This window comes from Danio aesculapii, chromosome 16 (genome assembly GCF_903798145.1).
Source record: "Danio aesculapii chromosome 16, fDanAes4.1, whole genome shotgun sequence".
Classification (NCBI taxonomy): domain Eukaryota; kingdom Metazoa; phylum Chordata; class Actinopteri; order Cypriniformes; family Danionidae; genus Danio; species Danio aesculapii.
Genome location: NC_079450.1, coordinates 2,449,704 through 2,462,203, shown reverse-complemented (window position 1 = coordinate 2,462,203; position 12,500 = coordinate 2,449,704). Strand labels below are relative to the sequence as shown.

Here is a 12,500-nt window from a genome sequence, read left to right as displayed (position 1 = left end):
ATTATAAGCGTTTTAAGTCAATGGGTTTACTGACTATGTTTTTTAAAGTAGACTCAACTTGCTGCTTTTAAGGCAACAGCTTGACTCACTTCTTTAAAGTAAAGTAACTAATGGCTTTTCCAGTGTCCGGGTCAAACACAGGGCGTGGCTCGGAGCCGTCCTGAATCAGGAAACACATCCTTCATATCCAGACGTTTCCATCCAGCCTTTCTGCTGTCCCAAACGCAGATTTTTCTGCCCGCCGCATCTGAAAATTAAGGCACTGAGAGACACGGTCCCATTTAGCAGAACAATCAACCCGTCGTCCAATCAGCAACGAGATGGGAGTCAGCTGACCCCGAGTCCGGCCAATCAGAGAGCAGAAAGCAGCCAGTGAGATGACTGCCAGTTTCCCTGAATGAGTTTTGGCACACTAGGGTAAATATGGCGACTAGGAAGGGCAGAGTTCTCTGATCGGGACGTCCCGCTCGATCACAGTGTCTATGAGGAGGAAGAGGATTCACATTACTGTCCTTTTAGCAGGACAGGAGGCGTCTCACCACCGGGAGAGGCTGCAGAGACAAAACACCACACACACACACTGTTAAATTTTTGACACCGACTACGTTTACATCAACTGGACATCAGTGATCTAATTGTTTGTCTTCTGAATGAGGCAATAATATGATGAAGGTGTTTACATGAATTACTTTTTGAATGTTCCTTGTTTCGTTTTTAATCTTGCATCCAAGTTGAACTGCAGTCAATTTCTGACACTATGGGCTCTATTTTAATGATCTAGGCACAAAGTCTAAAGCTTATAGCATTAAGGGCATGTCAGAATCCACTTTTGCTATTTTAAGGATGGATAAATACGCTCTGCGCCCCGGTGCATTATCTAACAGGGTTGTGCTTATTCTCTTAATGAGTTCTGGCTGTGTTTTGAGCATAACGTGCATTAAACCAATCAGAGTCTCATCTCCCATTCACTTTAATAGTCAGTTGCGTCGCTCCATGGTGCATTTGCTATTTACTAGACGGACTTTATAAGTGTAAAACTGAACGCTTCACTAGCGAGAAAACAGTTCAACAGAGCATCTGCAGCGCGAGGATAAGGAACGAGCCTCCTCCATTCAGCCTCTTTACTTTCTCTTTACTTTTCCGCTTTACTCATTTACTTTGGTGGAGTAAGGAAACTGTGTTGTACGCTCTCCACTGAACACATCCTTTAGCCTACATATTTAATTTCCCCTGTTAAGCACAAAGATTTGTGTCAAAACTATTTCTAAACGAATAAATGAACAGTAATAATAATTATTAACAATAATTAATAACAATAATATGGCCCATATGGTGATGCAGACGTCTCTAAAACCCCACTGGTGGACAAATCTAATCTTGTTTATATTAAAACAAATATAAATATGCAGATAATAAATAATACTGCTGATAATAATAACATACAGATGCAGATTGTCATGAATAAACTGAAAAATCCCAGGCATGAAGGCAGTGGATTTTATTTTTATGTAGAAAATAATAATTTCTGTATAATTTCAATACTTTAGTTGTTTTCATCTGTAAAGATATTTGTGTGTTGCTGTTCATCCTGTGTGTATTCAGCAGTGTGTAAGCGTTTAGACCAGCATAGGCGTATAACTAACGCACTCTGCTGGACTTTAGAGCAGCTTTCAGTTGGTCAATGATGTGGTCGATTTTAGCTCCTCAAAATAGCAACACACCAACAATGCGCCTTAACACACCTTATTTATAGACCAGCACACACATGAGTCCACAGAGTGGTGCAAATGGATTTGCTGTTGAAACAACGTGGTGCAAAACGGGAAACTTGTGTCGTGCTGGTCTGAAAATAGCAACAAATCATGCCATACATGTCTTGCACCTTGTTGCGCCGGGTGTATGATAGGGCGCTATGTGTGCAAACAGACGATGGTGAATACAAATTCTCCAGCAACAGGCCACCTCTGACATTTCATTCTCTAGCTGTTCATTCATGCCTCCCGACAAACTCACTTCAAAGTCAAGGCATTTCATAATGTCCATTTCTTCCAGAATTCTCAGTCATGGTTTCTTGCTCGCATTAAGACAGTGCTCTCTTTCTTGAGGCTGCTCTCGTTTGTTAGCGTCCTGTCGCAATATGAAGTAAAAAGTACTACAAAGCGAGAATAGTTTGCTTCACATAATGCTGAGTTCAGACTTTAGGATTTTCAAAGCAGTGGCGTCGCAGATGTTTTCACACTGCATGACTATCTGGGGCAGCGTTCTGTCTGTGCTGTGTTTACAATGCAAGATGGACCGGCAACAGGAGGATTCACACTGCATGACTTTACAATAAGAGAATTGCTGACATCTTCATCTCGGTTTGCAAACTACGTCACAACCAAACACACACGAGAAGTGACATGGAAACAATCCAAGGTACCGTAGTATAACTACATAATGAGAAAGAAGCCTTTAGTGGTGTGGAACATGTACTTATTTTGCTCACTTGGGTGTTGAAGGGAATTAGACATTTCTCCTGAACTTTTTTCTTTTTCTAGCCGGTTGTGGTAATGCTCAGATGTAGGGCCGGATTAACCAATGGGCATTATGGGTACAGGCCCAGGGGCCCATGCGAACTTGGGGCCCCTGCGAGGGGGGATAAAATGCAGAATTTGGAGTGTCTATTTAGGCTAAGTGCACACTTAATAGCGCACTTCGTTGGAACAAGCTAGTTGAGTGATTCTGAGTGCTTCATGCCCATCACCGTTTGATTGACAGACAATATAACTAAAGAGCGCAATCAATAACAGCATGGCGTAGCTTGTAAAGCGCATGGCAACATCTTTTGACATGATCAATCATGAACTCAATATTTATTAAAAACATTATTTATTGAGCTTTGATAATATGAAATATTTGGCAGATGCTTGTATGATTTTTAAGATTTTAAATGGATTTGCTCCACCCCCATTATGTGAGTTTGTAACACACAAGAACAATAATGGTCAAGCAACACGATCTGTTACCAGGGGAGACTGTACTGTGCAGTTCAGATGTACAACTTTTGCACAATCAGTCTTCTCAGTTAGAGCCAGTCATTTCTGGAACATACTTCCAATTGATTTAAGGGCTGTTACAAATTACTCAACTTTTAAATATAAGTTAAAGAAATAGCAAAAAGCAAAGCAAGTTTGTAATCATGTATAATTCTTCTGTCTAACATTTAAAGAAATTCTTATTACATGTTTTATCCTGTTGTTATATGTAACTTTACTGTTTCTGTATGTGTGATGATGTGTTTTTTTTATTTTAGGTTGCCTTTTAAAATCTGGCAGGGGGCAACAGATGAAAATTAGCCCCCGTGGCTAACTCTGGCTTATTTACAGTCTCACTGTTTATTAATGAGCATTGTCCCTGTTAAATTAATAAGTTACAAATTTTCCACGTTAAATTACAAACTCGATTTGAATCCAGCGTCTGATGAACACCTTGTTCTATTTTCCCCCACTACATATCAGATTTTGCTCAATCGAGGAAGACAAGTAGGAATCATTAAGTGTGTGCATTATAGAAGACTCAGACTCAAAGAACTGGATTGGAGAGGTGTTATATCCAAATCATATGCATTATTAGTTTGTAGAAGTTTTACATTAATAATACCCTTAAATATATATTTCAGTACTGCTTCTGTGAACTTGAACAAGTACTGAATATTAAAATCCATTAGTTTTCACTAGTTTTATTAGTGTTTTTTTTTTTCAAAGCGTGCTTTAAATGCTTTAAAATTAAGCTAAACCTTTGCAGACTAGAAATATGTGTACTGTATATCATCTATTAAAAAATGTGGGAAATGCATTATAGATTAATTTTATTAAAAAATATTATATTCATCTTATTTTTTAATTCAACTATAGGGATGCGGCTAGGTAGGCGGCCCTACAAGACATTGTGCCCATGCAGGGGCCTCTTAATCTTAATCCAGGCCTGCTCAGATGACATGTCAAACAGACACGAATGCTCCTGCCAAATCTACACTGGTTTTTCCTTCATTTCTTGGCTCCAAATAAACCGAAAGAAGCACTTTTAACTTCTCCCCCGAACTCTCTCTGGCCTGCAGATACCCACACTAGTGGATGCTGTCAAGGTTATAATAGTTTTGGAGTCTTCATTAGTTTTAGTTTTTAATTTCGTTTTGACTTTTTGTTTTCAAATCAAGTGTTTAGAGGCAGATTTACTAGTTTTTATTAGTTTCTATATTTTGAAATTGCTTCGTTTCAGTTTAGTTTTATTAGTATTATTTTTTTTTCTTGTAAATTAGGATATTTGTTAGGTGCAAGATTCCAGATCATCAGAATAAATGTTGTTTAATAAAAAACAACCAAAGATACATTTTTTGAAACCTGTATTCAGAGGACACATAACCACTACCATCTACCCATTCTAAAACTCAAATACAAACAGCCCACAAGAAAGCAGGCCTCAGTAAAGTATGTGTGCAAGGCTGAAGTTAGATATACAGCAGTGATGGGAAGTTCGGATCCATTGAGACAATCTTCCCAAATTTGGACTTAACATATCAAAACATGTAGTCAGCAATCATCATGTCAGTCAGGTAAAGCATCACCATGATCTGAAAAGTTTCTTACAATTATGTTTTACAACCCAATTGAAGCATGATTCACTTATTTATACTCCATTACGATTTTCTGTTATGAAATAAACGTACGTTTCGTCAGATCCTCTCATTTAAGCCCTCGGTTTACCCATGCTGCAGTTGTTGAAGTTTAGTTCAGTCACAGCAGGCTTCTCAAATCTGATCTTAGTACTATTCTAATAACTGAATAACTCAGTATATATTGGTTTATTTCGAGTCAGATGGGGTATTAGGCGTGTTAGAAAGTAAATAGTTTATGGAAAAGAGTGCTTACTGGAGACGTGAATCGATTGAAAGTGTGACCATCCCACATATAGTCTGGGTCACAAAGTAAATTATTTGTATATGTTTCACTTTAATTTATTTATTTATTTCTATTTCTATGTGTATATACACTGGCGCTAGAGGCTATGGTCTTTAGCCTCCTTGGTAGAGCAACCGACTCCCTTGCGGAAGGTCGCCGGTTCGATACCAGCTCAGAGCGGGTTGGGTGGCGTAGGACCGGCTGGGTTACATTGGTGACGTGACCCGGATGGGAGTGAGGTTTAGGGGGGTGAGTGTAACGGAGGCCAGCTAGTAAGAGCTGTGCAAGTAAACCTCACGCCTCTGATCTCTAAAGGTGCTCTAGCGACAGACGCTAGAGGCTATAGGCTATAGCCTCCTTGGTAGAGCACCCGACTCCCATGCGGAAGGTTGCCGGTTCGATACCAGCTCGGAGCAGGTTGGGTGGCGTAGGATCGGCGGGGTTACAAAATAATTAAGTTCGATGGTGAACTAGTTCCTAGAAGATCAGGTTAAAAAGAGCGATTCATTCGCGATCAATAAGACAAAAATAAAACCAATTATTGAGCACAAATGTGTTTAATAATAAATGTAAGTGTCTGCTCAGGTCATATTTCATGGTGTCACCGTGCTGCTGTCATGTCAACTCATTGATTTTGTTGTAGGAGCAACAGCGAGGATGACTGGAGGAGGATTGATTTGGCCAATGGCAGCAGGACTACAGACTCCAAGGTGCCGTACGGTCAAACAGCGCAAAGTAAATAGATTTACTTCTAAAAGGCTAACAGTAGAATTATGTACTAAATACATTTACAAAGATGAAAACGAAGGACGTTTTTGCTATAATTTTAGTTGGTTTCAGTTAGTTTTGTATGAACACAATAAAGTTTCAGTCTCATTTTTTAAAAACTCTCGTTTTTATTTTTATTTCAGTTAACGAAAATGATTTAAAATGTTAGTTTTCGTTTTTTCGTTCGTTTTTGTTAACTATAACAACCTTGAATCGCCAACAGCTCCGGATATTTACCATGCCAAATATCTGACGGGCATCAGCGACTCATCTGCAATTCTCTCAGAGGGCGTCTTTGATAGTTCACACTGTGTGCTTGTTACTCTGATTATTTGCTTGTGATTTCAGGCATTTGTCTGCGATATCTCAAAACCTGTCTGCGAGTCAAAATCAGGGCTAAAATCATGCAGTCTGAACTCGGCATAAGGTCCCGGGTGACACTGGCCCACTCAAACTGAAGGCTGGCCCACTGACTTTAGTATGGAATACCCTAAATATAAAGCATGTTATTAATGTAGGGAGACAATAATTAACTTTAAAAACTCATGAATTAATTCTTATTGTTTTAATATAGTTGTCCTTGATGTCCGTACCTCTAACATTGAGGCAGAGTTGCCAATAAACCCATATGATGCACAAACCACTGCAGCACAACAATAGCTGTGTTTTTATCTGAAGTGAAAGATTTATAGTCCTGCTGCTCTGATGATTTTTCTAATAAAAATGTGTAGGATTATCAGATTACTGTTTTATCATTCATAGCTATGAGATTACTGTGCTGTTATGTGGGTTAGAGTACAGTATAATGTGTGTTAATGAAAGACAGAGGGACTGAGGACATTTAGGAAAATATAAACACTAAATTGAATGAACTGTCAGCTGACTTAGTTGTGTTGCGCATGTGTGCGTCACCTGTGCAAAAAGGTGAGAGAGGCGCTTTTAATCTGCAGGATGTTCAGGACACGATCGGTTCACTTCAAACCACTCGTCAATACAGCTGCAGGAAGAGCAGAGATGATGTCAGAGAACACACACACACACACACACACACACACACACAGAGAGAGACACAGACAGACGAGTGTGAGGATCTTTACCCTTTGTGATAAATGCAGAGGCAGGGCAGGCGTGCGATGGTGTCTCCCTGCAGCAGCTCCTCCAGACATATTGCACATTCTCCAGCATCCTTCGACAGCACGTCCTCTGAGAAACAGTGGAGAACAGCACACATCAGTGTGTCTCCATACACACGTTTTTTGATCATTTACACAATCACAGCTTTAAAATGTTGACAGTGACATATAACTAGGGTTGCACCATATACAGCTTCAGCATTGATATTGCAACGTGTGAATCTGCAATAGTCACATCACTGGGTCTGCAATGTCAAATGAATTACCTATAAAACACAGTTCATAACACTATAATCTATTAGCGTGAAAGATGTTTTATTTAGATGTGTTTTAAAGGCCTCTCACTGTACAATTTCAAGCTAATTTAAACCATTTGCATAAGAAATTATGAAGTTTGCAGCTTTGACAAATATTAATTGTGTTTATTTATACAATAAAGACTATGCAGTGTTATTTTGCATTTAATTACTGTACCTCAACACTGTTCGACTCTAGCAAAAACCATTTATTTAATTTCTGTTGTTTTCATCTGCACTTTGATTCATTTTATTATGTATATTTTCTGTAATTGTCTATATTTTATGCAGATGCACTCGCCTACAATCATTCAATCATTGTTAAATCAATTTAATATTAATTAATTTGATGTTACAAATCGAATTAATAGTCATCTTGTGAAATTATGCTCATATCTCAATATTTATTGCAAAAAAATCTATATTTTAAATATCATGCAGCCCTATATATATTTATTCACACATGCGTTTATAAAATTACAGCATTAAAACGTTTATCTGATACTTTTTAAACAGACAATTCTGTGCAAATAACTCATAAAATCGAAAACACTTTTAATTAAAGGAAACCATTTAAAAATATGTTTCAAACCAAAGCATTTTTATAAGTGAGCAGAAGGGGGCGCTAAAGATCTGCATTTCCTTCAGCTTCTATGACTCATTCCTGCTGCTCACATACAGCACTGCACTATTATTTTATTTTATTTTATTTTATTTTATTTTATTTTATTTTATTTTATTTTATTTTATTTTATTTTATTTTATTTTATTTTATTTTATTTTATTTTATTTTATTTTATTTTATTCTGGCGGATTCAGTATCAAATATTATTTTCAATTAGGACATATACTGTTTTAAATATTTCATATATTGCTTTGACACAATCTTTATTGTAAAAAGCGCTATAGAAACTAAGAGGAACTGAATGGAATTAACTGGATAGTAGATGACTGATACTGTAAATAAGAGTGACATCAATCATTTCAGTGTTGACAAAAGGTAAGCACAAACTTGTTTTCTATAACATGCAGCCATTAATTATTTATTTTTATAATAATAGCATACACAAAAGACATGAGGTTTGTTTTTTTAACAAAAAATAAAGGAGGCGAAAACAAAATTTAGGTTCAATAAGTTTAGATGACAGCAGTCAGTGTGAATAGACACATGCAGCCTTTCACACACTTCATCTGAGCATTTTACACAAACACTGTTGTGGGAGGAGCCTGTCATTCACTCAATTCACTCAATATTCAGAAAATTAATAAGTCCTGAATAAACAGGGATTTTTAAGGCTTTAGTGAAGTTTAGGTTTAGCTACTTTCAGGACACTGATTCAGAATAAACACACCCTAGCAACTACTCACAACACACTAACAACTACATAACAACCTGTCAACTCCACAACACTCTAACAACCATGTAACAACCTGTCAACATCCCGGACCTCCCTAAAAACCACATAACAACCTGTCAACAGCCCACAACACCCTAACAACCCGTCAACACTCCACAACACCTTAACAACCACATTACAACCTGTAAACTCCCCACAACACCCCAACAACCACATAACAACCAGTCAACACTCCACAACACCCTTACAACCACATAACAACCTGTAAACTCCCCACAACACCCCAACAACCACATAACAACCAGTCAACACTCCACAACATCCTTACAACCACATAACAACCTGTTAACTCCCCACAACACCCAAACAACCATATAACAACCCGTCAACACTCCACAACACCCTAACAACCACATAACAACCTGTTAACTCTCCACAACACCCCAACAAACACATAATAACCCGTCAACACTTCTAAATACCCTTACAACCACATAACAACCTGCTAACAGCCCACAACATCCTAAGAACCACGCAACAACCTGTCAACAACCCCCAACAAAACCCTAACAACCATTGTTAACTCCCCACAACACCCAAACAACCACATAACAACCTGTTAAGTCCCCACAACACAACAACAACCTCATAACAACCTGCCAACACCCCACAACAACCTAAAAACCACATAACATCACGTCATCACTCATAACACCCTAACAACCACACACAAACCTGTTTACATCATAACAACCTGTCAACAGCCCACAACACACTAACCACCACATAACAACCCCATAACAACCTGTAAACATTCTACAACACCCTAACAACCATTCCCAACACCCTAACAACCACATAACAACCTGTTTACATCCGTACAACACTATAACAAAAACATAACCTGTCAACAGCCCACAACACACTAACCACCACATAACAACCCCATAACAACCTGTAAACATTCTACAATACCCTAACAGCCACTCCCAACACCCTAACAACCACATAACAACCTGTTTACATCCCTACAACACTATAACAAAAACATAACAACCTGTCAACAGCCCACAACACACTAACCACCACATAACAACAACATAACAACCTGTTAACAGCCCACAACACACTAACCACCACATAACAACCCCATAACAACCTGTAAACATTCTACAACACCCTAACAACCACTCCCAACACCCTAACAACCACATAACAACCTGTTTACATCCCTACAACAATATAACAAACACAAAACAACCTGTCAACAGCCCACAACACACTAACCACCACATAACAACAACATAACAACCTGTTAACATTCCACAACAGCCCAGCAACCACTCCCAACACCCTAACAACCACATAACAACCTGTCAACAGCCCACAACACACTAACCACCACATAACAACAACATAACAACCTGTTAACATTCCACAACAGCCCAGCAACCACTCCCAACACCCTAACAACCACATAACAACCTGTCAACAGCCCACAACACTCTAACCACCACATAACAACCCCATAACAACCTGTAAACATTCTACAACACCCTAACAGCCACTCCCAACACCCTAACAACCACATAACAACCTGTTTACATCCCTACAACACTATAATAAAAACATAACAACCTGTCAACAGCCCACAACACACTAACCACCACATAACAACAACATAACCTGTTAACATTCCACAACAGCCCAGCAACCACTCCCAACACCCTAACAACCACATAACAACCTGTTTACATCCCTACAACACTATAACAAAAACATAACAACCTGTCAACAGCCCACAACACACTAACCACCACATAACAACCACAAAACAACCCACTTACATTCCCCAACACCCTAACAACCACTCCCAACACCCTAACAACCACATAACCTGTCAACAGCCCAAAACACACTAACCATCACATAACAACCCACTTACATTCCCCAACACCCTAACAACCACTCCCAACACCCTAACAACCACATAACCTGTCAACAGCCCAAAACACACTAACCACCACATAACAACCACAAAACAACCCATTTACATTCCCCAACACCCTAACAACCACTCCCAACACCCTAACAACCACTCAACACAATAAGCTCAAAAGTTAAATCAAGCACAGGTTAGCAGAAGTTTGAACTGGTCTCCTGTGTGGCGATGATACCAATCAATCATTGTAATTATAATGATCACAGGCTGAGCAGATGTTGAGAGTGTTTGATAAACTGGAGCGCACAGACGCTGCAATCCATCAGATGAATGCGAGATCTCTAATGTAGACACCGCTATACATCTCTTTTTGTGTTCAGTGACTGACACGATCCTTAAACACTACAAACGAAAAGTACCAGCACACACACAGCTGGATGACTAGCTTAGAGCAAAGCAAATAAACTCTAGAGGAACTCAACACTTTGTGCTTACGAGAAAAAATAAATAAATATATCGCTCAGCAGTTATTACCATGGGCTATAACTGGAAATGATGATCATAGACAGGACTTAAAGAGGAATAAACATCACACACATTAAACAGACGTGATCCGCCACAAATCCCAACCAGATTAGAGCTGTAATAATATTTCTGTATATCTGTTATATTATCAGGAGAATGAGGTTTAAACACATGCATTAATGACTCCTCCATTAATTCATACACAAAAACATGTGGATTGTGGAAATCTGACATGCATCTAAATAGCTCAACCTGCACTCTCAAGATCTCTGCATTTCAGATGTAAATATTATCTCAGGAATTTTGCATTAAATGATTGCAATGGGTCATTATACAGCTGTATACTCAAACTGAACAACTGTTTTGGGCCTATTTTTATTTTTTAATAATGTTTAGAGAAACACGGCAAAGCAAGCAGCTAAAAATAATTAAGTACATTTATTTTCTTGTGTTTGAAACATTTCACATTTTTAAAATGTGCTTTTTTATAAGAAACTTTAAATGTAAACATTGTATTAATCAGTATATATACAGCGTATAGTAGATTTATAGTGCAAATAGTATATTTATTGTGTATTTTTTGGCTAAACTTCAGCTAAGCACAAAAAATAAGATGTACTTAATTGTATTTCAATATATTTTAATGTACTCAGGTACACTTTTTTAATTTGAATGATTTAATGAAACAACCAAAAGATTCTCATTTAAGAGTTGATCTAAAGGTGCAGAATGTAAGTTTGACACCCAGTGGTTGCACTAGGTATTGCATGGCTGGTTCAAAACACTCACAAGCGCAGGTTGCCAGATTGACGACACCAACAGTAGTGTGCCTAACTATTGAGCCTAAAGGCTGATTTAAAACCATGTTCTAATTAAAAGCAACGGGACGTGATAGAACAAATATTTTCAGCAGATAGTTCACCTCAGACCTGAAAAAATAACATAAACCATTTGGAATTGAACTTTAGAACTGTGACTCAACATATATCAGTGACTCAGCATCTTCATTTAAAATTGCTAAAGCGGTTTAATATGTATTAAATTGTACACCTTACCATTTCGCTAGAGTACAGTGAGTGCACTATTCTGTGCTTCTGAATGGCTGTATTTACATTTCTGTCAAACAGCCAGATTGCTCATCACTGCGTATCTCATCATGTAGCGTGTTGTTAGGACACAGGCTTACAATGTAGCCCGCTCACCTAATGTTTACGCTCGTAGTATTTATATTATTTGCTAATTAATAATCACATATGGAACTCTAAATCAGCGTCTCATTTTAGAGTCTGCTACTGTCCACCAGAGGTCGCATTTCAGTCACAGATGCATGCTTTGAGAGCCTTCATGACTGAATGAATGAATTTCGCTGTTTTCCACCATCTGGCAACCCGGGGTGCTGAAATATAATTGGCTAAACTGGCATTGGGCGGGTTAAATGACCAAAACAAAGACAGTTGTTCTGGCATGTAACGCACATGTTCCCAGCAGAATATCTGACTAAGCATTGTTTTACAGATAAACAAGAATGTTCACTGAGC

At 38.3% G+C, this 12,500-nt stretch overlaps 1 protein-coding gene across 1 annotated transcript in view; it reads right to left on the bottom strand.

The window, feature by feature from the left end:
- The window catches only part of znrf2b (zinc and ring finger 2b), a 67,508-nt gene that overhangs the window by 833 nt on the left and 54,175 nt on the right, over nucleotides 1-12,500 (bottom strand). The window contains exons 3-5 of the mRNA XM_056475118.1: nucleotides 6,806-6,911; nucleotides 6,621-6,705; nucleotides 1-551 (exon numbers count right to left, since the gene is read on the bottom strand). The exon at nucleotides 1-551 is cut by the window's left edge and continues 833 nt beyond it. Coding sequence (XP_056331093.1) covers nucleotides 6,648-6,705; nucleotides 6,806-6,911 — 164 coding nt within the window. The 3' untranslated portion in view covers nucleotides 1-551; nucleotides 6,621-6,647. The remainder of the gene's footprint in view (nucleotides 552-6,620; nucleotides 6,706-6,805; nucleotides 6,912-12,500) is intronic.